Raw genomic sequence first — 25,793 nt, 5'->3', positions numbered from 1 at the left:
ACCCCCGGACAAGAAAACCACCGTGAAAAACTTTTCAAAAGCTAACTTCACGTTACTTAAGACCGAGGTGGAAAGTTTCAAAGCCCCCATGCTGAAGGATAACACTGTCCAAGCTGCAAAATCCTTTACTAATGCATTCTATGGGCAGCTACAAGAATGCATGGATAGTGCCATCCCAAGCAAAACCAAGACTCACTCCTCCAAGAAAAAGAAACCAGTCTGATGGACTCCTGCCATAAACAAGCTATACAACAGAAGGAGGAATTGAGTACAGAAAAGAGTAAAATCCCAAGAAGGGAAGAGATCCCTGATTAGTATCAGCAAGAAACTACGATCCCTCATAAAATCATCTAAGGCGAGCTTTGAAAGAAAAATTGCCAAGGACTCCAAAGATAACCACAAGGCATTCTTTAGCTATGTCAAGAATCTAAGTGACAATGCCCAGATCTGCTCAGCGTTAGTGCAGAATGGCACAAAATACACTGAACTGGCAGATATCGCCAACATCCTGGCAGACAGGTTCAGCACAAACTTCACCCCCCTTTCATCCCCAAAAGGGCCCATAACCATACCAGAAGAATGTAGAGTCCCTGAAATCACAGACACTCAGGTTAAACAGCCCTCTCCAAAGCTAAAAACACAGCATCAATGGGATCGGACGGTGTCCCAGGCTGTGTCCTACACAAGCTCAAAGATGAACTAGCCCCTCACCTAAACACACTGTTCAAACTCAGCCTCTCCACAGGCTACATACCCATAGAGTGGCGCACAGCAATGGTTATTCCACTCCACAAAGGTGGAGCCACAACAGACCCCAGGAACTATTGCCCTATAAGCCTGACAAGCTTGGTCTGCAAGGCTATGGAGCGCATCATCATGGAACTCATTAACAGAGACATTGGGAACCTCGAAACACTGGACCCTACCCAGTTTGGCTTTGTTAAGGGCAGATCATGCCTCGTAAACCTGGTGGACTTCTTTGAGACAGTTACCAAGGCTATAGATGATGGAAAGGTGGTACACACAGCCTACCTAGGCCTCACTAAGGCCTTCGACACCATTCCCCATTCTGGTATTATAGACAAGCTCACCAGCCTGAACATAAACCCCTACGTCACAAGATGGGTTGCCAACTGGCTCATGGACAGAACCCACATGGTGAGAGTTATGGGAGCTAGGTACGGCTCTAAACCGGTCACAAGTTGTGTTCCCCAGGGCTCAGTCCTAGGATCCCTCCTGTTCTGCATATACTTCTCAGAGGTACAGGCAAGCACAGGAGGACTATGGCTGACCAAGTTCGCAGACGTCTGCAAACTAGGGGCTATAATTGAGTCTCCGGCTGACACAGACATTCTCCAAAAGGTTCTCAATGAGACAGATACCTGGTGTCAAAATCATGGCCTCAAGCTAAATGCCAAAAAGTACATAGTCATCCCCTTTGGAAAAAACAAAGTACCCACAAATTACCACATAGGTGGTAGTCCCCTAAATATGGGAAACGTAATAAGGGATCTGGGGACCCAAATAGATAGTAATCTCTCCTTTGATAATCACATTGCCAAAGTGGTTAGAAAATCCTTCTACGTGGCCCACCTAATCACAAAAGGGTTCGCATCCAGATCAAAAGAGGTCATTGTGCCCCTCTACTCATCACTCATCAGACCCATCATAGAGTACAATGCCCCATTTGGGATGTACTTTACAAGACACCTGCAACAGCTGGAAAGACCACAGAAGTACCTCACCAAGAGGATCACTGGCCTCAAACAGATGCCCTATGCAGCTCGACTGAAGAAACTCCAGTTGTACTCGGTTGCATACCGCTTACTCAGAGGTGATCTCTGCCTGACATACAAGGCCATGTCCAACCCAGAATTGATGGACATGCTCCACCTAAAGAAAACCTTATCCCCTCGAGCCACACACTCTAGGGATCTAAACCTCACCACAACAATAAATAGGACATGCTGGAGGGATAGATTCCTGTCCCAGAGACTTCCCATGCTTTGGAACAAGATCCCAATCTACATTAGGCAGAGCTCCTCACTAACACTCTTTAAAAGAAACCTTGACGAGTGGATGGGAAACAGAAAGTTTACCTTGGGGATCACTTCAGTGGCTCTGTTGGACAGAGGCACAGGGAACTAATCGAAGGTGGCGGTGAAAGCCAACACATTCTGGCTAGGCTTATAAATGCCTTTGGGCAGATAGCCTAGTACCAACCTATGAACCTATATATATATATATATATATATATATATATATATATATATATATATATATATGTGAGTGTGTGTGTGTATGTGAAAGCATGTCTGTATAAAATGGAAGCTGAAAACTAAGGTGTATGAAATAGTGGTGTAACCAGTAATTCTTCATGCTACAGAAATCTAAGCACTTAGACCAGAACAGTTGAAGAATCTAGAGATAATGGAGTTAAAGTGCCTGAGATGGGTGAAAGGTTGCACATTGTCACATAGATGAAAAAAATTACATCAGAGCAGAAACCAAAGTAGCTCCATCTGTGGAGAAGGTGAAATGGAATATATTACAGTGGTAATCTATGTGCAGAAAATCAGATGATGATTAGCTGAAAATGATTGAGGAGAGACAGGAAGAAGGCAAGAGGAAACAAGGGCATCCAGCCAAGGGACACAATGCATGAGAGAAGACCCACAACAATCAGATATGACTCTCAAAGATGGCAGGAGAGTGGCAGAGAATTAAGAGAGGGGGAGAAGGGCATATGCATGTGTGTATGTGTGTGTGTGTGTGTGTGTGTGTGTGTGTGTGTGTGTGTGTGTGTGTGTGTGTGTGTGTGTGTGTGTATGTATGCAGCTGTCACACTCCCATGCAGGAGCTAACTTTCCACTACTCCTTGCATCACTCTTCCATGACCTCACTTTCTGTTGCCAGAAGATATTTTTCTGACAGCTAGGGTGTCATTTGCAAGTTTACTGTAAGGGGAGGGGGTAAAGGGGTCAAGGGCAACTATTTTACTTCCAGGATTTAATAGAATGGTATGGACTAAAGGGAGGAGACTAATTGATGTATAAGACAATTAAGACTGTGCTAAAGACAAGACTGGCCTAATAAGATCTCTTATGAGACCCAAGGCCTTGTAAAATTATTGAATTATTGAAATGTAAAGATGCTGGAGAAGGAGTATTGACAGCATAAATGGACAAAAATAACATATCTTAATAAAGGGAGCCAATCAGAAATCAGAGAAGGAAGGATGTGATTAATACATAAGGATGGGGGGGGGGGGGTGACAAAAGGAAAAAAAGAAGCTGTGGAAAATTAAAAAAAAAAAAAAACACCCAGAATTTGGAGTTTGGGATTAGGGAGAGCTTTTGCTGGAAGGTATGAAAAATGGGAAAGACGAAAATAATTGTTCCTGTCTTTGATTTGCATATGCTCCTTTTGCAAAAGTGGTACAAGATTTATTTTTATTTTTATTTTATTTTTATTTTACATTTGTTGACCGGGCTAGTCCAGCTGGATCAAAGTCCATTTTCAGTGGAGGCCCGGGGAGAAAAGCTCCATTGGTTAAAACAAGTTTAGAGAATACAAATACACATAAAACAAAAGCTTTAAGCAATTAAGGATAAGAAGATGTTAGTATAGCTAATACATATCTAAGAGTAAGAAAAAAAAAAAATAATAATATCCAAAACAGGAAAATATTTGAGTAAATGGTTAACGCCTTACAATACGAAATTTGATAGTGTCTAGTCATACAGTGTATCAATACATTATTTCAGAAAATGGTAGATGATATAAAATTGTTTTTTTTTTTTTTTTAACATATGTGAGATCATTAATATCTACGAAGATGTTATGTCAGAGGAAGTCTATCAGGATTTCATAGCAGAGAAGGAAGAATTGTGGTAGAGGAAATGAAGAAGGTAGGTTAGTCAGGGTTGGTACAAGAGCAAAGCCAGAATTTATTAAGATGTGTTTGCAGTTGTTTCTTAAAGAGTGGAAGAGTGGCCAAAGAGGAGATATTAGATGGAAGGTTATTCCATATTTTGCCAACTGAGTTAGAAAAAAGGCAATTACCTGCAGAATTAATAGTTTTGGTACTATTAACTAGGAGTTTGTCTGAAGAACGTAGTTGTTTCAGGTTGTTATAGGGAGTCAAGAGATTACTGAGAACTGGTGTTTTAGATGGTTGATATAGAATTTTGTGAGCTATTAAGAGTTGTTGATAAATGAGCTTGTTAGGAAGTTCTAGCCAGTCTAGTTGTTTTAAGTTTAGACAGTGGTGAGTTCTAAACTGAGATCCTGTGGCAAATCGAGCAATATTATGGTAAGATGTAGTAAGTTTCTTAAGGTTACTTTTAGAGATTAGTATAAATAGGGAAGCATATAGAAGGGTAGAGATAAGGTGTGTTTGGGCTAAGGTGGTCTGGGCTTCAGGTGTAAGAAAGGGTTTGATTCTGTAAAGGGATCCAATCTTTTTATTAACTGCTTTTATTGTGTTGTTGATGTGACAATCATAGTTTAGATTATTGTCAATAGTAACACCTAGAAGTTTTGTTGAAGGGTCAGGAGAAATGTGAGTGTTATTAGTAGAATTAATAGAGAAGTTTATAGAAGTAGATTTACGGGTAGGTGAAAATAGTAACACTTTGGTTTTCTTAGGGTTGAGGAGTAGACAGCGGTCAGAGAACCACTGTTCAACAGTTAAAAAGGCTTTTTGTGTAAGAGACTGGAGTTCTGTTTGTGAGGAAGCAGTACAAATTATAGTGGAATCATCTGCATATTGTATGCAGGTAGTGTTAGGGATAGCTGATTGGAGGTCATTAATAAAGATGGAAAATAGAAGTGGGCCTAGGATAGACCCTTGGGGTACTCCTAAAGAGATAGGAAGGAGAGCAGATAGTGAATTTTTCCAGAGTACTGCCTGGTGACGGTTTCCTAGATAAGAAGTAAACCAGGTTAAGGAAGAGAGATCCAGTGCAAGAGATTTAAGTGTGTGCAGAAGAAGTGTATGATTAACCATATCAAAGGCTTTTGATAGGTCTATGAATAGAGAAGATGTAAGTTTATTATTGTTACGGTTATAGTTGATGGTGTTGGTAAAGGAGAGTAAAGCTGTGGTAGTACTATGGGAAGGTCTAAATCCATGTTGAGTGTTAGCAAGTAAGTTATTATGGAGGAGATGGTTAAGTAGTTGTTTGTGTATACATTTTTCCATGATTTTGGCTAAGGGAGATAGAAGTGCTATGGGACGAAAGTTAGAGAAATCATTAGATTTGCCTCATTTGTGTAGGGGAATGATGTGGGATATCTTCCAGATCTCAGGGAAAATACCTTCTTTTATAGATCTGTTTATTAGGATAGAGACAGGGTAAGCAATGGCTTTTGCTGCTATTTGCAGGAATTCTGCAGGAAGCTTGTCTGCAGATGGGGTGGTAGGTTTAAGTTTTTGGATTAGAGATTGGATATAAGAGGTAGAGACAGGTTGTATGTGAAGGGGAGGAAGAATGTTTTTTAAAGTAGGAGAGAGTAGTTTAGAAGTGTCAGGAGATAGGTGGTTTGCTAGAGTTTGTATGGAATTGGTGAAGAAAGAATTAAAGTCATTGGCTTGTTGTGTGGGATTGTCAGAGTCAGAATCTTGAGGGTTGGGTGTAATTGCTTTGCCTGGGGTTAGAAGATTATTAATACTGTACCAACATTTTTTTGGTTCCTTTTTGGTGGTTTTCTGTAGTTGAAAGTAATAGTTCTTTTTATCTGCCAGAATGGCTTTTTTGGTACTGTTTCTAAGCTCTCTAAAGTTTTGGTGGTCAGTTTGGTTTTTAGTAGATCGCCACTTATCTCATGCTTTATTTCTGAGGATGATTTTTTGCTTAGTATTCTTGGTTAGCCAGGGTGCTGTTTTAGTTTTGGTTCTAATGGTACGACTTGGAGCATGTTGATCTAGGATAGATAGGAATGATGAATTGAAGTATTCAACTGCTTCGTTCAGAGGGAGATGTTTTAGTGGGGCCCAATTACATTGTGTAAGTTCAGTTTGAAACTGAACAGGGTTAAATTGTTTTTTTGAATGAAGTGTTCTGAAAGTGGTAGGTAAGGTTAGGTTAGTTTTGCATCTAATGATATAGGTTAGAGAGTGATCACTAAGGTCATCAGGAAGGGTGCCTGATTGGTAGGTTTGCAAGGGGGTATTAGTAAGAATCCAGTCTAATATGGTTTCCGTATTGTTTGTTTTATTGGTTCTGGTGGGACTATTTATGAGTTGTTTGAAGCCAAAAAGGTTGATATGGGATGTGGGGTTTGCACTGTTACAGGAATGCCAATCTATGTTAAAGTCTCCTAAGACTAGTGTTTCTTGAGGGAGTTTGGTAGAGAGTTGGTTAAGGATATGTTCAAGGGTGTTGATATTATTTCCAGGAGGGAGATATGCACAAATGAGATTTATGGATTTAGTAGTATTGACTTGAAGTTTAGAGCTAATTACTTCAGCATTATTGTCTTGAGTAAGAGTCAGGTCTAGAGGAATAATTTGGAGTTTTGTTTTATATAGAATAGCTACCCCTCCTCCCTTTCTGGTAGTACGATCTAGTCTAATAATGTTATATCCAGGTGCTTAGTAGGATACACATGAAGTGGGAGGGATACTGTAAATTACTGTAGATGTGGAGAATCTGAAGTTCCATTGGTAAAATAGAGTTGGCATCAGGTGAAAAATTTATGGGAGAGGACCTTTTGCAAAAAATGAACAATGATTTAAAAAGAATAGACAAGAGGAGTACATAGTGAGAGGGAGGTGAGAGGAAGGCATGAATCAACCAGATATCTTATATATTTCTGACTTTGTTATTTGTGTATCTGATTTGTGTGTAAAGTTTGTGTGAGAAGAAGGTTTTAGTGAGCTATGTGGTATAACAAGAAGTTATGTACTCACCATAACATTCGATGTATGTAGTCCATCTCGCCTCACATTCTTACCCGTGGGTTCGGAGCCGAACCTCGGCTCCAACTCAGTCAAACTCTAGCTCGAAGTCTTCAATTGGCTCGTGGCTAAGAGGTATCCCATGCTGCAATGTGCCTATCCCCAGATCTTGATTGCTGCGAGCTCACATACACACACTCAAACACGCTGAGAGGAAGAACCATCTCAACACATCAAGAAGGAGTGCTGAAAACAGTGACTCGACCTCTACGTCCTCCAGGAGGGGGTAGCTGGGTGGGTTAGTAAGAATGTGAGGCGAGATGGACTACATACATCGAACGTTATGGTGAGTACATAACTTCTTGATGTTATGTAGTCCAATCTCGCTTACATTCTTACCCATGGTACAGCATCCCTAGCACCTAGACCTTGGGCGGCTCACTGGAAAATACTCCTGAGCACCGTGGAACCAAATGAGGATCTGCCCCTTGATATCAGATCCAATTTGTAGTGACTAATGAAGGTGTGAGGAGATGCCCAAGTAGCTGCAGCACAAATATCATCCATAGACATCCTAGCCTGAAAGGCAGTAGAAGTAGACACTGAACGTGTAGAATGAGCCTTTACTTTAAAGGGTAATTCCTTGCCATTTGAAGTACAGATGAAGGAAATGCAACTAGAAATCCATCTGGACAGAGTTACTTTAGAAACTGAAGTCCCGAGTCTATTGTCTGAAAATGAGACAAAGAGTTGATCAGATTTCCTAATATCTTTTGTTCTATGTAAATAGAAACACAATTGTCTGTGGACATCTAGCTGATGAAACTTAAATTCTGCCTCATTAGAGAATTCAGTGAAAAACACAGGTTGCTCGATGGACTGGTTGAGGTTAACCACTGAAGCAACCTTAGGCATAAAGGAAGGATTAGGTCTTAGCGAACCCTATCCTTGTGAAATACCAAGTAAGAGGGCCGAACCGATAAAGCTTGGAGTTCAGAGACCCGCCTAGTGAAGTGATGGCTATCAAAAAGACTGTCTTCCAAGACAAAAATTTAATGTCACAGGTTGCCATAGGCTCAAAAGGAGGTGAGGTAAGCCGCTGTAACACAAAATTAAGGTCTCATGGCATTACAGGATCAAAGATTAGAGGTTGAAGTAGCATAGCCCCTTTCAGAAAAGCCCTACAAAGTCTGTGCACCATTAGATTGGGTTCATTAGCAACATGAAAAGTAGAAATGGCTGGCAACTGCACTTGGATAGTTGCTGCAGCTGATCCCTGGCTAAACAGTTGAGAAAGAAACTCTAAAACTGATGAGATGGGAGCTGTATAGGGATCAATCCACCTTTCATGAGCCCAAATGGAGAATCTCTTCCACTTACTGGAATAAATGTTCCTAGTAGAAGGCTTGTGGGAGGAAGACAGAATATAAACCACCACCGGTGAAAAATCATGAAGCCTGACTAGGGACGGAATTGGAGCAGCCATGCTATCAACCTGAGGGTCTGAATGGAGGGGTGGAACTGCCCTGACATATGAGTCAACAGATCTGGCTCTAGGTCCAGAATACACAGATCGTCCATTAGATAAAGGTGAAGAAAAAGAAACCAGATCTGACAAGGCCAGTGTGGTGCAATCAGTATCATTTTGCTTCCCAAGGACTGTGTTTTCTGAATAACCTTCGTTATCAGGGGAATTGGAGGGAAGGCATAGAGAAGACCGGAGGGCCAATCGTGAACTAAAGCATCCCTGGGTGCCAATAAGGGTGAAGTAGCTGCTGCATTTGGCATTGAGGGAGCTGGCAAATAGATCGCAGCAAGGCTGACCCCATCTGTGGAAAATCTGTTCCGCCACTTGCACAGGGACCACTCGTGAGGCATCAGAATAGCTCTGCTCAGCCTGTCGGCAATCACATTGGATTTCCCCGGTATGTGCATTGCCACTAGAAAGCGCCGGGAAGATACTGCCCACTGCCACACTCAAAGTGCTTCTCTGCAATGGGGATACGACCTGGTTCCTCCCTGTTTGTTCAGATACCAGACCACTGACATGTTGTCTGAGTGGATTGCAATTGTCCCATGAGGAAGAAAGCTTTGAAGTGCTTGCAACGCTAATAGCACTGCTCTCATCTCTAAGACATTGATATGCAAATGGATCTTGTGTCCCTGCCACGTGCCTTGGACTGTCCTGCTGAGATAATGACCCCCCCACCTGATCTGGGTGGCATCCGTGGTCACAGTGGCAATCGGAGAAGGAAGAACGAAAGGCATACCCGCATTGAGATTGCTGGTCTAAAGCCACCAGCGCAGATCTTGCTTGCACCTGTCAGTTATTACAATAAGATGGGAGAGCGGGAGATGCTGAAGAGACCATTGGGCAAAAAGTAGCCACTGAAGAAGCCTCATGTGTAATCTTGCAAGAGGAACTAGCATAATCGTGGCAGCCATGGTCCCTAACAACTTGAGGACCACTTTTGCCTTGACCTTCTTCAGTGGTAGTAAAGCGTAGACCTGCTGCTGTAAAACCTGAATTTTCTCTTCTGGCAAGAAAACCCTCATGAACACTGTGTCTAATTCGGCGCCGATAAAGGTAACATGCTGCGAGGGCAACAATGCAGACTTTTCCAAATTCAAGGTAATTCCCAGACTTTGGCACAGTGCAATAGTGGCATCCCTGGTCTGTAGCAGTAGATGCCTGGTGGTGGCAGACAGGAGCCAGTCATCCAGGTACAGAAACACTTGGAATCCCTGACGTCTCAAGTGAGCTGTTACCACTGCCATGCTTTTGGTGAACACCCTGGGGGCTGTGGTGAGACCAATAGGCAGGGCACGTAACTGAAAATGACTGGCTCCCAGCTGGAAGCGTAGGTGACTTCTGGATGCCCTGTCCATTTTTATATGGTAGTAAGCATCCTTGAGGTGGATGGAGTACATCCACACATCTTTCCCTAACAATGGGAGAACTGACTGTAATGTGACCATGCGGAACTTGGACTTCTCTACATGAAGGTTCAAATGGCTGAGATCCAAAATGGGTCTCAGATCCCCTGTTCTTTTTGGCACCAAAAATAATCTGGAGTAAGTCCCTAATCCTACTTGGTCTGAGGGGATGGGCTGGATGGCTCCTTTTAACAGCAACTTTTGAACTTCTAAGGTTGCGGAATCCCTTTGACTGGGTGGAACATCTGGGATTCTTTTTTTTGGAGGGGGATATGAAAGAAGAGGAATATGGTAACCTCTGGAGATTATCTCTAATACCCACTCGTCTTAGGTGATGCCTCACCAGGCTTCTGGGTATAGAGAAATGCGACCCCCGACTGGCTCCATAGATGCACAGTCGGGCCTCCTCTCAGGAGCGCTTGTAGGGAGAACCACGAAAGGAATCGTGGTCCCCTGGTTACGTGGGCAACCTCTGCCTCTAAGGCGGCTTCCATATGAATTTCCTCTGGAGGGGGAATCACTCTGTGCATCGTGAAAAAAACCTCTGCGATTTTCTGAACCACATTTTCCCACCTTTCTGGCCCTTGGGATAAGGTCTAGAAGGCATGGAAAAACAGACTCCCACAGCAGACAGGGTTTTTCCTTCCTGCTCACACCTAGTGAGAGTGTCCTTCACCTTGGTTCCAAATAAGCATGACCCGTCAAAGGGCGCGTTGGTAAAGGTAGACTTGAAAGCCTCCACGAAGTTGCACAGGCGCATCCAGGAGTGTCTCCTAAGAGAGACTCCGGAACCCGCAGCCCTGCTCGCTCCATCAGCTGCGTAAGATATCAGCCTCATGGAGGAGTTGGTAATAGAATTTAGGGTAGACATCTGAGCATTGACTTTCTGAGCCACAGCATGAGAAACGTTCCCTGTAGATAATCTCCTAACTCCTTTAGGAGATCTCTCTGGAGCCATGTAAAATGTGACAAATAGTTCAGCGACCGCAGTGTAAAGGCCGCTGAAGAGAACACATGCTTCCAATATCTGTCCATAGCCCGGGACTCCTTGTTAGGGGGATGGATGGTAGATGAAGTTTCTGCAAGTTCCTTCATGGTGACTGCTGCCGCCACCATAGCATCTACTGGAACGCCTTTTCTAAGAAATTCTTTATCAGGGGGAGCAGACAAAAACTTGTTGGGTCTCCTAGGGACCGGTTCCACAGTGTCTGGAGTTTCCCACACCTTTTGACAAATGAGGTCCAGGAGCTCGTCGAATGGGGGAGAAACCCAAGAGGCAGAGGGTTGGGACCCAAAGGCCTTCAGGAACACCGACTCCTCCTTAGAAGGGGCTTTAGATGGCCAGTCACCTCTCTGTCTCAGTATTTCCAAGATATCTGAAAAAGATATGTCAGAAGATGACTTGGGGGACCCCTCTGACTCCTCAAGGTCAGTGTCAGATGTGAGAGACTCATCTTGGGAGTCAATGTGCTTCCTCTTGCGCACTCTTTCTGGGTAGCTCCTCAGGTAAAAAATCCGGGGAGGCCTCAGAAAGCTGGGGACCACTTATGGAGGTATCCTGAGGCCTTAAGTCTCCACTGTCCCTAGATAGTGGGTGATCTGATACTGATATAAATGCTAGAGGGGGAAGAGTGTTTGTGCCGTAAGATGCAGCTGACGACCTGGCCAGCACACTCCTCATGACCTCGAAAGCTGATCCCCCCAGCTCTGAAGGTCAACTAACCACAGAAGACACCCTCGGTGCTGAGGAAATAAGGTCAGAAGCCGATGTCAGGTCCATGCTCACCGAGTCAAAGCACTGAGAGGAAGGCTCAGAGCTGAAGAAGATCGACCCGATACCTTCCTATTGTCTCCAACCAGTGAACTGTGAATCCTGGACCCCGTGGACGGCGCTGACGGAGTCGGTGTGGAGATCGGAGCCGAGATGCCAGAAGGGGCTACTGGAACCGACCTTGAGGCATCTGACAGAACCGACAGCTCTGGCTACAAAGAAAGGTCCGGAGGAGGAACAGCCAAAGATGAAGGGAGGACGGGCTCCGGAGCTGACTGGGCCAGAGCCGAAAGCAATTTAACCAGCACCGATGACTGGAGCATTTTCCTCACCACTCTATCAACATCGTCATCGGAAAGGGTCCTAGAGGACCTAGAGGACATGGTCAGGGATCTGGATCTCCCTATAGAGGGAGACCTATGAGTCAGAGAAACCGGTCGAAAAACTGGAGCCCGGCTCCGAACTGACAAATCTGTCACCGGCTCCAATAAACCGGGAGCCGATGTCGACATCATCGATGCACTGTCTTCTGTCGGCCCCGAAGCCAGTGGAGCCGAACAAGCAACTGTAGTTCTAATGATTTTCTCCAGCGGCGAAAGGAGACTGACGGAGCCGGAGAGCATTTCTTAGAGGATTTTTCGTCTGTCTTTTTGTCTGGTTTGGAAGGAGTGGACCTGGAACTGGAAGACCTCTCCAAATCTTCTTCAAAGGAAGGTTTCAGCAATCCCCTTAATATTAGCTTGTTTTTCCTCTCTTGCAGCACGCGGGGGCTGAAAGCATGACAGAACAAGCAGGATTCCTGTAGATGAATAGCCCCCAAGCAATACATTCACACAGAGTGCCCATCCACTTGACACACTTTTTAAAGCCTGAAGGCCTGTGCTCTTTAGAATCCTTAGACATGTTAAAGACAAGAACACACACACACACACACACACACACACACACACACACACACACACACACACACACACACACACAGGGGAAAACAGTAGGGACACCTTCACCACAGTAACCAAACAGAGTGTGGGAAACTAGAGCCTCTAACTTAAATGGCCTAGAGACCGTGGGATAACCACAGGGAGGACTAGGTCCTCTAAGTTAAACGGGTCTTGCCAAGCAAATAAGGGAACAAAAAACAGTCACACAACAAAGAACCCGCTAACAGGTCTGCTACACAGAAAGAGAAAAAAATAAAACAAAACAGGGGAGGACTAGGTCCTCTAACTGAAATGGGCCTAGCCCGTAAACAACAAAGGAAACAGGATACCACGAAAGGTTCAACTGAACCGGTCAGAAGCAAAACACACACACTAGCTATGAAAATAGCTTTTGGAGCTACTAAGTTGAAATATAAGTAGAAAAATTGTACTTAGCCATGGCCAAGAGCGAGACCACGTCTGAGCTGTATGAGTGGCAAACGAGATCTTGGGATAGGTGCGTTGCAGCATGGGATACCTCTTAGCCACAAGCCAATTGAAGACTTCGAGCTAGAGTTTGGCCGAGTCAGAGCCGAGGTTTGGCTCCGAACCCACGGGTAAGAATGTAGGCGAGATTGGACTACATAACATCTGATTTTACACTAACTGCAGCATTGATCAACCAGATATTTTGGACAATATTTCTTCCTCTGTCACTTATGTGTTTGATTCTAATAAAAGGGATGGTTCAGTGAGATAAATGTTATTACTTTTGCACTCATTCTTACATGGATCAACCACACAGTTTAGATATTTCTGACTTTGCTATTTGTGTGCCTGATTCTAACCAGTGTGATGGCTCAGGGAGATAAATGTTATTATTTGTACATTAATTCTGACATGGATCAACCATATATTTTGGAAAATATTTCTGGCTTTGTCAGTCATCTGTAGAATTTAGGTGAGGGGAAGTGCTCAATAATATACAATAATATATATATATCTAAATCTATATCTATATATATATATATATATATATATATATATATATATATATATATATATATATATATATATATATATATATATCCTACTTTTACTGAGAGATGGTAATAACTCAGTCTTACATTACACCTGCACCAGGAATGTAATGAATGTCTGCTCAGGAGCAGCAATTATCACCTTTGTCTGAACATGGAGAACCTTTCAGTAATGAAATGTAAGTCATTATCACAATATTAATTTACAATATACGCAGTTACAGTATAACACTGAGTCATTATCACTTGTCAAATAAAACCCTCATGCAGCTGCCACTGTTATTCACATTACTGAAAGTCGTTATCACACTGATGAACCCACATGCCCAATTTTGAGTTCTGTTTATGTGGAGTCACGCAAAAGTCCCCCCCCCTCAATTTCTTTATTTTCTTTTTCCCATTATGGTATGGTGGCAGTAATGCAGGATATACTGGCAACATGCACCTAGTGACAAAGGATGGAAAATAACCATAACCAAGTCGGACCACTATGGTATGGAAAATTCTATTAAATTTTATGAAAACCTCAATGGTTTCACTTCTTATAACACAGTAAATGAACTGTAATTGTATGCTATACTCATATGTACAGATATTACATGCTATGACTCAGATTATGAAAATGATGATAATTTTCAAATTTTGTTGAGTAAGTTTGCTAGGGAACTTGTCAACATGCTAGTACAACCTCATTCTAAGCTCTTAAAAGAGCTCTGTTTGATGTACGCTTGCACAGATGTGACAGTTTGTTTATCACTTAGGTTATGAAAACAGATGTGACTGTTTATGACTTAGGTTATGAAACTTATTATATTTTTTCATACTTTGGTGAATAACTGTGGTAGGAAACATGTCAACATGCTAGGTAAGACCTACTTTTTGAATACAGTATTAGTACTTACAAGATGGGAAAGGAACTCTATCTGTATGCTGTACACATGTACAGATATTTTTTTATCTGGAATGGTACTGACATAGAGTTGAAAAATTATGTTACATATCTAAATACAACCACAAGTTTTTTGAAGTTTAAAATGGTTTCATCACCTGAAAATATTGTATTTTTAGATGTGAACATATATAAAAAACAAGATAAATTAGAAACCATGGTCTATAGGAAAGAGGTGCATGCGAATAGGTACTTAAAAAGAAACAACATGCATGCTCCCCATACCTTTAAAGGTATTCTTAAATCACAGTTAATAAGAGTTAGCAAATTAAATACTGAGGAAAATAACTTTATGGATAAAGCAAACTTAATGAAGGATGAATTTATTAGGAATGGTTACCCAATACACAGTATAAATACTATAGATAATGAGGTTCTTTCAGGCAGGAAAGATAAATATAAGCCTATTTTTGGTAAGGATTCAATGTTACTAGTACAAGGTACGCATGAAAATATTGATAGGAATATAGTAAGATATGTGACTGCATTTAATGGTAACACAAAAGAACTTTGTGATATTATAGAAAAAAACTGGATAATCTTATTAGCAATGCCAGAACTAAAGGACTTGATAGGTCCAAAACCAAAATTTGCTTTTAGGAATGAGGAGACCTTAAAACAAATGCTGTGCTATAAAGATTTTAAAAATAAGGACATAGTAGCTCATGGTAAAAAAAGGAACATATAAATGCTTTAATTGCACCTGTTGCATGGATATTTTTGATAAAGGTGAAGACTTTCAGCATCCAGTAACAAAATAAAGGTTTACCTTTAATTGTTTAGTAAATTATAACACGACAAAGCTAGTATATCTAGCAACATGCACAATGTGCACGGCATTTTATATAGGAAAAACTATAAGAAAATTAAAAGACCGTATAATTGAACATAAGTCAGAAATAAAAAGGAAAGTAATAAACAATGGTCTTTTTAAACATATTATGGACTTCAGCACACATACATTTAGATTCAGGGGTATAAATGTAGTAAGTATGAATCCAAGAGGGGGTGATATAAATAATGAACTTGAACTGAGAGAATATGAATGGATTGTCAGGTTGCTAGTAGACTCACCACCAGGCTTAAATAGTACTGTTAGTTTAAAGCCGATACTGGTAAAAAGACAGAGAGATAATATTTGATGGAAATTTTATGATCTTTCTACGTTTTTATGTATGGGTTTATTTTTGTGTTATAGTTTTGCATTTTATTATACCTTGACATCTTATGCTATTTTTATATACATGTTTATATATAATGCAAGTAGAAACTAGTCATTATTAAGTTCTAATTGTTTTAATTGTTATTAAATGAACAGGATTTGGTAGGCTGATTGTATCATGTGATTCTAATTGAACCTATATTTAAAACTTGAAAAAGTTTATTGTTTTTATATGCTGATGAAGGGTGGATAACCCGAAAGCTTCTTATTAAATATTAGCGTTTTTAGTGATTTGTGTGTTGTTATACACATGTACAGATATCACAGTTTATGACTTAGATTATGAAATGTGTTATATTTTCCATATTTTGATGAATAAATGTGCTAGGGAACATGTTAACATGCCGAGTAAAGCCTAATTTTAAAGACAGTATTAGTACTTACAAGATGGTAACAAAACTATATCTGTATCCTCTCCTCATGTACTGATATCACAGTTTGTTTATGACTTAGGCTATAAAAATTATGATACTTATATTTTGGTAATTAACTTTGCTAGGACAGATAGCAACATGATAAGTGAGGTATCCTTTTGAAGCCACTATCAAAATGTACAACCTGATGTAATAATATGAATTGTGAGTATCATATATAGACAGATATCACAGTTTGTTTGCTTGCAGGATTTTGAAAATTAATATTGGCATATTTCTGTGAATATGTGTGCAAGGAAGTAAGGCAAGGTCAAGGGTGAAGTGTAATATTCACAGCAGAAAAAACAAACATCAATTTCTGCAAATAAATTAATGCTAATCTATGACAAGGACAGAAATCAAATACTTGGCTTATTTGTTGCATTATGGAAATTAGGATATTTCTCATTATTACGCCCATATTTCTGCAAGGGATGCAGCATGGCGGATCATTTTGAAGGTGACACTAATCCACACAACTTGTACACTGATATTAGTCTCTGTCTGTTATAGGTGATGAGATATTATACTTTGTGTCAGATTATTAAAAATATAATATTAATCAAATTTCTGTGAATATCTCAGTAAAAGAGCACCACACAGTAATGGCTAAAGTATCATTTTAAAGCTGACATTCATACAAACAAATTAATTACAAACCATGTGGGCCTACACGGTCCTTTCACCAAGATATTGTGATTTTTTTTTTACCAAAAAGGTAAAAAATATGCATAATATCAACATTACTTGGCAAATATTTAATAATGACTTGGATATGCGCTATCAGCATTTACACTGTTGGAAAGGTCAATGTCTGCTGAACAACTTTTGCATTTATATTTTTAGTCTAGCTCTTATGGTTAGAGTTATGAAAATTTGTTTTCTGTATGGTATTACATAAGCATTATCTGAAAATGAACTCAGGCTGCACTGTTGTTCTTATTGTGGAAGTAAGCAGGCAGCATTTTCTGAGCTGCTCCGGAGCAAATGAGTTATCAATGGCTGCCATCGGGACTCTTAACAGAGTGTGGTGAAATACATGTACACTAAGGTTAAAGCCACTATGAACATTTCTGCATATGCAGCAACCATTTTATTCAGTGATTAGAAGAACCTGTCTCAGATCCATTTAAGTATGGGTACACTAATTCTAAAGATAAGCCATTTGTTGAACTTGTATTACAAAGTGTCAGCTAGGTAAGACTGTAGAGGCACACTATGTTTCAATAATGCTGACAGAAAATGTTTGAAAAATGCATGGAAATAATGGCAAAGACTTGAAAAGTTCTGATGAGAATATTAATCAAGAAATATTTTAATAAAATAGGTATTCAAACTAGCTTTCATTTCACTTTATACTTTAAAGTTGAAAAGTTTTTTTCAGTGGACAAATATTAAATAAATGTAATATACAGATCTTGGTGATTACTGTTTGAAATTCGGAACAAGACAGCCTTGTTATACTTAGGTCTGACATATTAGTCTAGTTGTAAAAATCATGTTTTAGTGAAGTTCATACATCAGAACCATGTTATTATCCAGGCTTGTACTGCTGCGCACACACACACACACACACACACACACACACACACACACACACACACACACACACACACACACATACACACCAGCTATCAAAAAACAGTGAAAACAAAACTTTTGACAGCATGGCAAACTTTCACACATATCACACTGCCACTCAAATAACAAAAGTATGGCCAAATAAATTGTGTAATAAATTTTAAAGCTGTCAGCTGTAAATGTTCACCTTAGTTCTGGCTGTTTTTTTATAGCAGCATAAATTATCTGACGGATTTAAAGCTGCCAGACACCTTACACTTCTATACCTTTTTATAACTTGTAATACATCAGAGCAGTAACTTTAATTACAAAAGAGATATGATCTGGTCTTCAGTAACAACTATTTGCTAATGTGCTCCCATAATGGATGCAATAAATTCACCACTCAAGCTTCACTCTTGAAGTGAATTTCCTTGAATCAGCTTCATAAACACATTGACAAGTTGGTTATGATTAGTGACCTAATTATAATACGCTGTACAATAAATAGCTCACTGTTCTATATGCAAATGGTCATTCTTTATAAGATTAAACATCAGATTAAAAGCTCTGTTTAACTGACAGATACAATATTTTATTATATAAGGTAACCTATATATTTGATGTGTTCCAACCATTTGTGTACCTATGCAATGCTCAGAACATTTCCTTATAATGAGGTATCACTGCAGTGTAACAAACATCTATAAGGGAAGGAGTATTCAAAAGCACACAGCACAATGGCAACCCTATTTCTGGCAAGATTGCTCAGTGCACAATGAAGGAGTAATTCAAAGTCCACTGTACTGTTATAGCAGAATGCAGCCAATGCAAATAGAATTGCTGTGGACTACCTCATAAAAGTGCAAGCAAATACAGCAGCTGGGGGGGGGAGCAGCTGAAATTAGTCAGGTGCTTTGCCCCAGAACCTTACTTTGAGATTACAATGGCAGGAAAGAACAATCTAAAGATAAATTCTACCATGCTCATTCACAGCACTGCAGTGGGAATGAATGTGCCATGATCACCTATTGCTACGTCTGGCAGCAGCAGGGCAGTTAGTGCCACAGCAGGTAGGTACTGTAAGGGTGTGTGTGTGTATAGGGGATTGATTGGGACTGTATGTGTATGACTGTATCTGTGTCAGAATGTGCATATGTGTATGAGTGTGTATCTGTGTGTGTGTGTCTGTGAAATCTGGTTCCTGTGCAACAGTGATTCAGACATGGCAAAGGGAATACTAATGCAGTCTCAGCTGCACTAGGTGTTTGATTCAAAGACAGGAAAATGAGTCGCTAATGAGCTTTTGCTCCATGCATTTCATGCATGTCTCTGACTCACTAGTTGTTGCCATAGCTCTATTACTGCAAAAGCTACATAAGAAAGGTTCCTGACAGAATAACTTGACCAATCAACAATCAAAATCAAACAGATAAGTGCTAAAGCTTCTTGAAAAAAAGTTGCCAAAGTTATTAAATGGAGCCAGAAGTAGTAAAAAGTACAACTGACTGTTAAGAAAAGTATTATTTGAGACTGATTAACAGCATGCAAAAACAAAGAATGTTACAACAAATTCCAAGTCCAGCTTCTGCCTGGGATACACAGTGGGACACCAACTTATTTACATTCAAAAATGATATCCTCATGTTTAATAGCACTTTGGGACACATCAGTATCTATATTAAAAAAAATGTGACATAGTATTTAATAACACTGGACATATTATATACCAACCACTGTCAGAAACTGAGGGCATTCATGCAGCAGAACAGTAGATGTTCACAAAGCACTTCCGGCCATAAACTAACATACCACCTAAAGTGTGTAAGTTTAAAAAGGCATGTAGAACCAAATAAAACATCAGGCAGTTATACAAAGCATCCACCAGGCTCAAGTCTTTAGTAAGGAACTGTAATTTTCAAAATAGTAATTCAAGACAGAGGTATTTAGAAATGCTTCTCAGCAACTATTGCTAGATATATGGGAAAGCTTTTCAGAAATGGCAGACAAATGGGGCTATATGACACAAATATCTCATTAAAATTTATTTTAACTACAGATACACCTTCTCAACTAACTGCTGACCCTCTAGCTGATCCCTGCTGCTTTCTGGTATCTATTCAGTGTATGTATTTACACTGCTGTTTTTGATGTGCTGATACATTATTAATAATATACCAAAAATCACACTATAGATCCTGGCAGCAAAAACTGTTCATTTATACTTTTATTATTTTATTGTATTTGCAAGGCATTAATTTGGTAGGAAGTAAATATGGTAAAATGGCAGATACGTTTTCATTACAGTATAACTGTGTACACTTGGCAAAACAGCATCCGCCATGGATACTCCCCACTGACCCATTCATACCCTCAGGCTAAAAGCCAACAGCCTACTCATGCCTTTACGGTGACAGTGAAGCAATGGGAATGGTGTTGGTCATCTGTGGTGGGATCAGGGAATATCTAACAAGGTCCTAACAATTTCCTGGTAATATCTAGTAATACTTCTTGGGTTGATTGTATAGTGGACATTGATTAGGGTTTTTGCACATACCCCAGTCCCTTGAAGCAAACATTAATTAATTCTATAGTCTGCACAACAGGTCCTGAATGGATCACAGTCCCCAGGCATGCACCCTCTTCCCTGCCACCCTGACAGAAGCGAAAGGCCTCACATCAGTCACACTTTTCACATTCTCATTCACCTTCTCCAGCACTGGGATGGTTAACTGATTCCAAGCCATCTGTTTTACAATCACAGCTCCATCCCCCTATCCCTATGTGCCACACAGATGACAACAGAAAATAATAGTTGTTGCATTATTTGTTATATTGGGCCCCACTGTACATTCCTGTGTCTTGGCTGATTCAGAAAGTGCACAGGACATCAAACCAGTCCGCCCCTTTCCACATAATTCTGATTACTGTTGCACTTCTTCATCATTGGCATAGTGGTGTGAATGTCAGTGGTGCCACAGACTGAACTGCTAGACCAATGACATGCTCCAGTGAACCAGTAACAGCCTGAAAACCAGTGTGCTTCTCAGTAAAGTATTCAGTGGCAGATAGCCTAGTACCTACCTACCTACCTACCTATAAAGATGGAGCACAGGAATAGGTGTTGCACTGGGAGTCAAAACTGAAGTTCTTCATTTAAGTCAGAGCAGTTTAGAAGCATGCTAGTAGCATTCAGCTGTAAACCCGTTCACAAATTAAACAGATTAACAAAGGGGCACATCTGAAAAATCCTAGATGAATGGTGATTGATGAAAGTTCTCATACACAGGGGGTCTGCTAGTCAGCAGTTGTCATCTACAACTTTGTGTGTTACAGAGTCTGGAGAAATAAATGTTCAATAGGTTTGAAGCTGCTGTGGTAATTTATTATCTAGGCAGTAAACAGTTTTGTTCAGCAATTTAAATAATCTGTTTCTGATCCTTGCTTAAGTATAGATGCAAATATTTTGAAGATAAGCTACCTGAAAAAGGTAAGACTGCAACGCCTAATTTTATTTCAAGTAATCTTGATAGAAAACAGTTGTCAGATACATGAAAACTGTCAAAACCTAAAAAAAAGTTTCACAGAGAATGTCTGCTTGAGGGGAAAGATAAATCCTTCTCAGGTTTCACTGCCTGCCAGTGCTTCTCGAAACAACACTCACTGTGCAACTCAAACAATACATCTCAACTGTACAGAGTTTTGCAGAATGCACGATTTTTGCCTCAAATATTTGGTCTGTTCATCATAAAAATATGTGGTTTTCTGGAAAATCATGGAGACTGAGGTCACTAAATAATGACCAAATAATGACATCTATTTGAGGTTCAGACTTCATGTCCTTCAGAAAATGTATGCAGACACAAATCATGTTATTCTAACAGCATTCTAAGCCTATAAGTGCAATATTTAAAATCTGCCCCTATTTTTGGGCCTTTGTTCCCCATTATTTAGACTTTTTCCAGATTTCTTGAGTTATAAAGTTGAAAGGTATAATGGGTACCCTTAAGCTGCATACAAAATTTCCATAACTATTAATAAAAAATCTTTCTTAAGCAAACTAATTCCTGTAGTTTTTCAGTAAGTATGTGACCAGTTTAAGACTTAACTTTTACATCCTACTTGGAATGAATACAGTACTTTAAAGTCAGTACTGGCAAAAAAATAGCATTTTACTTCTCATTTTTCAGAAAATTTTCCTCAGTAGGAAAATATGTTCAGACTCCTAATATGGGATGAAATATTCACATTTAAATCTTGATACTTACAGTGTTAGAACCCTGTCTGTTATTCAGAATAATGGCAGTACACCTCAGTGAGAAGTTACCATGCTCCAATACCTTCGCTCTACCAAATCTAGCAATTTAGAAAAAGAGCACCAAAAGAATCCGAATGCAAAATACTTTAACTGTACTAAATCATAAGGCAGCTAGCAGTGTCCACTCTTGAGTTAACAAACTGCCTTCTAGTAATCTGATTCTGCAGTGCAATTAGGAGGGATGTAGAGTCAAGGAGCTACTTCGGGAAAGGCCAGATACTCATTTATATATTTAAACTTTACAGACAATCAGCACTATAATAAATTACTAAAAATTAGACTCCCAGGCCAGTGCCTAAAAAAATAATAAAATAAAGCAGCTGCTATAACATAACATGAAAAATACTTTAATAAATAAATAATGCATAAATGCTAATTATGAGCAGTGTTTGCTTCAGTCTGCTAAAACATGAATTAACACACACTTTTAAATTCCAGTCTGGTAGTAAGTATCCAATCACAGTTTATTTCCTAAACTTCAGCACTGGAAAAATGTTAACTATAATAATAATACCAGTATTATCATCCTGTAGCTTGCTCTGACATGCTGTTACCCTTTTCAGTAAAACTGCTTTTCTGTCTCCACCCTTAATATAAAAGATATATTCCACACAAAATCAAATTCAGAAGCCTCCCATAACCCCAGCTGCCACTTGCTTGTAAATATTTAGCCAATGAATTCACCCTATTACTTTTATTGATGTCCCTAATATGTCCCTTAATTCTACATCCATTTACTCATTTGGAATTGCCCATATAAAAACATCACGTATTTACGTGGCTAAGAAGACAACACAAGATGGACAGCAAGTACAAAAAATACTCAAAAGTGTAATGTTTGCTAATAACAGGGTATACAGAAGGGTTCAAACTATTTATATACATATACACCAAGCACTTATTACTGTGTCATGCGCTCCTAAGGTGACTAGTCCTCAATCAATGATGGGCCCTTTGACTACTAAAATATAAGCCTATCAATATGGCTTTCTTGTAGGTGATACGTGGGAATTCCCTACAAAAGGCCCAGACAACATAATGATCTACAATGAATGATACTTGAAAGCTTTTCCAGCAGTTACACAATCTGCCTGCTCCATTAATGGTGAGTAATCTAATACACTGGGCTGTGCCCATAGTTCTTCAGCTTCTACCTCTTCATCACTAATATCTATAAGATACAACACTGCTATAGCTCCTTCTTTACTAACCTGTCACCTACAGTATTGTCTGCTTCTATGAAAATCTCTCTCCTGGTTTTTGGTTAACAAATTAATATGCCTGCACTACCCTTTGAGCAGATTTCTTATTAAATGTTTACAGTGACCCTAGTCCTATGTAAGGCTGGTGATAGTTAACGTACATCACATTGTGTTTTGTGTCACTAGGCTTAGTATAGAGCTTGGCAGCACATCCCCACCAGCACTACAAGAACATAAGGCTGAAAATTAATACTCAAGTTATAAAAAAAATTACCTTAAAATAAATACACAGATTAATACAATTCACATATATCATAACATTATTTAGCTTGGATAAATCTCCTTACCACAAAATCAATACATAATTTGTAAAACGTTTGTACATTATTATATTATTCTATGATAAAATGGGTTATCCAGACCAAAAAATATTTTTCTTCCAATGTTAACATTTACAGACACAGGAGAGTCCCACTCATACCCACAATTGTTCCTTTCTTCCAATAATACAGGTCTGTGTTAAAAGATAACTTATTATTTTTAATATGCTTCAAAATCCAATTTCTTGTAACTATACACCATTAATAATGACAGTGCATAGCTGCTAGGATTAAGTAATTAAATTAATTACAAAAGCATATGGGTCCTGGTACTCAAAAACATAATGAGTAGAGCTGTACAAACATTCTGAACAACAAATTTCATATGCTGACATTCAGTTCTGAGATTCACAGACCTGAATGACAGTACTGAACATCAGCATTAAAAGAAATGTCTATCTTCATGAATATGAGACAATGCGTACTATACCCTCTCTTACTAGACATATTTCAGACTGCTGTGTTATACTTCTGGAACTGAAGCACAACACAGTACAGCAGGAAACATGTAAGTAGTATGGTATGTTTGGACACATACTTTAATAACTACCTCTTCTCTGCAGTCCTCCACCATTATGTCTAAATGTAATTCACAAAGATAGGTCAGTCAACAAGTAAAACAGTAGACCTGGGGTGATTACTATAATATGGTAATAATGGGTTCTAGTGCTGTGTGAGTTCCCATTGATAGGAACTTGGCAGCATCACTTTGTGGGGCCTGGATATGGTTGGTTTGTTGTAGCAGGGTTGCCTGCACCACAGGGAGTTCTGTTTCCTGTAGGGCTTTTCCTACCTTTGTTTGTTTGTTTGTGTCTTTCGGCTTTTCCCGGTTAGGGGTCGCCACAGCGGAACTCCGGTTTGCTAATGATTGGCAGTAGATTTTTACCGTGCTGGCTTGCCGGGCCTAACGCACAACCTTCAATGAAGGAACGCCCATTCACGCATGTCGCCACACAGAAGACGCTCTAACTGAGAATTGAACGGGCAACGTCTAACTGTGAGACGACAATGCTACCGTAGCACCACCACCGCAGTAGGGCTTTTCCTACCTTACAAAGGAGATTTTGTCTTTGCCTGTAGGGCTCTTCCTACCTCATAAAAGATGTGCTGATAAGTACATCACCATTTGATTGTACCTGGCTGTGGCCAAGTAGGTTACCTCATCAGGCCCAACCAATAGTACATTGATGGTGTGTTTGTAAATGCTGTACAATTACAGAGGATGTCATTTGCATATGTACTCTGTAAATGGAATATTATGGCTATACAAATGGGTAAGACTGTGCACTATGTACCTCCTTGTTGTGAATCTTCCTCTATGAATAATGAAGGGCTTTAATAGACTAGTCTACAGTGTACCAAACCTACACCATGACACACATGGCACACAGTGCTTATGAACAGTGCCCATGGTTACCTTTGGAATGCTAAAAAAATAAAAAAATACAAAATATATAATTTCTGTAATTTTTTTCCAGTAGGGCATGCCCTAGGACTCCTCAGTGACACTAAATTGCTCGTTCTCTAAAATTTCGAATTGAATGAAACCCTTACGATGGATATACAATTTCCACATACCGTCTGAACTTGAGATGCTTCCATGGCAAGTCTTGCTGTTAAAGCCCCAGTATTGTTCTTTTCTTCATCAAACCATGCAATGTCCTAAAGAATAATAAACCATAGCACAAATTAATTGAGAGTGTAGTTGTTTCTATACTACTAAGAAACATCAATCTTTTTTACAGTCAATAACTTAAAAAGGGAGTTCTTCAAATGAACATATCCTTGAATTCATTAACTAAGAAACTCTAGTAGCAGGAATAAACAGAAAATCCATAACCACATACAAATTAATATCACAAATCTGTAGCACATTTGACGTTGATGCTGGTAGATCAGAAGGTTATAGGTTCTATTCCCACACCAGGTACCTGATACTGACATTGCAGTGCAGCATAGGGGGGTGCTGTACTCTTGAGTGTGCCATCTTTTGGATGAGATGTTAAACTGAGGTTCTGTCTGCAAGAGTTGGTGGCAGCTTAGATGGATGTAAAGGATCCCACAGCATTTATCCAAAAAGGAATTTCCCTGGTGCCCTAACCAAATTTTTCCTGGTTAATGTAAATACCATCTTGGGGCACCCATGAAAACAACATTTTGGCCTAGTGGGACTAACT

General features: G+C 39.7%; 1 protein-coding gene across 1 annotated transcript in view; it reads right to left on the bottom strand.

The window, feature by feature from the left end:
* Positions 1-25,793, bottom strand: part of LOC122796810 (ATP-dependent translocase ABCB1-like) — a 1,504,949-nt gene that overhangs the window by 613,436 nt on the left and 865,720 nt on the right. The window contains exon 19 of the mRNA XM_044065546.1: positions 25,195-25,278. Coding sequence (XP_043921481.1) covers positions 25,195-25,278 — 84 coding nt within the window. The remainder of the gene's footprint in view (positions 1-25,194; positions 25,279-25,793) is intronic.

This window comes from Protopterus annectens, chromosome 3.part0, assembly GCF_019279795.1.
Source record: "Protopterus annectens isolate FY-2018-M chromosome 3.part0, PAN1.0, whole genome shotgun sequence".
NCBI lineage: Eukaryota > Metazoa > Chordata > Ceratodontiformes > Protopteridae > Protopterus > Protopterus annectens.
Note: the sequence above shows the minus strand (reverse complement) of the source record. Positions and strands in the feature narration are given on the sequence as shown.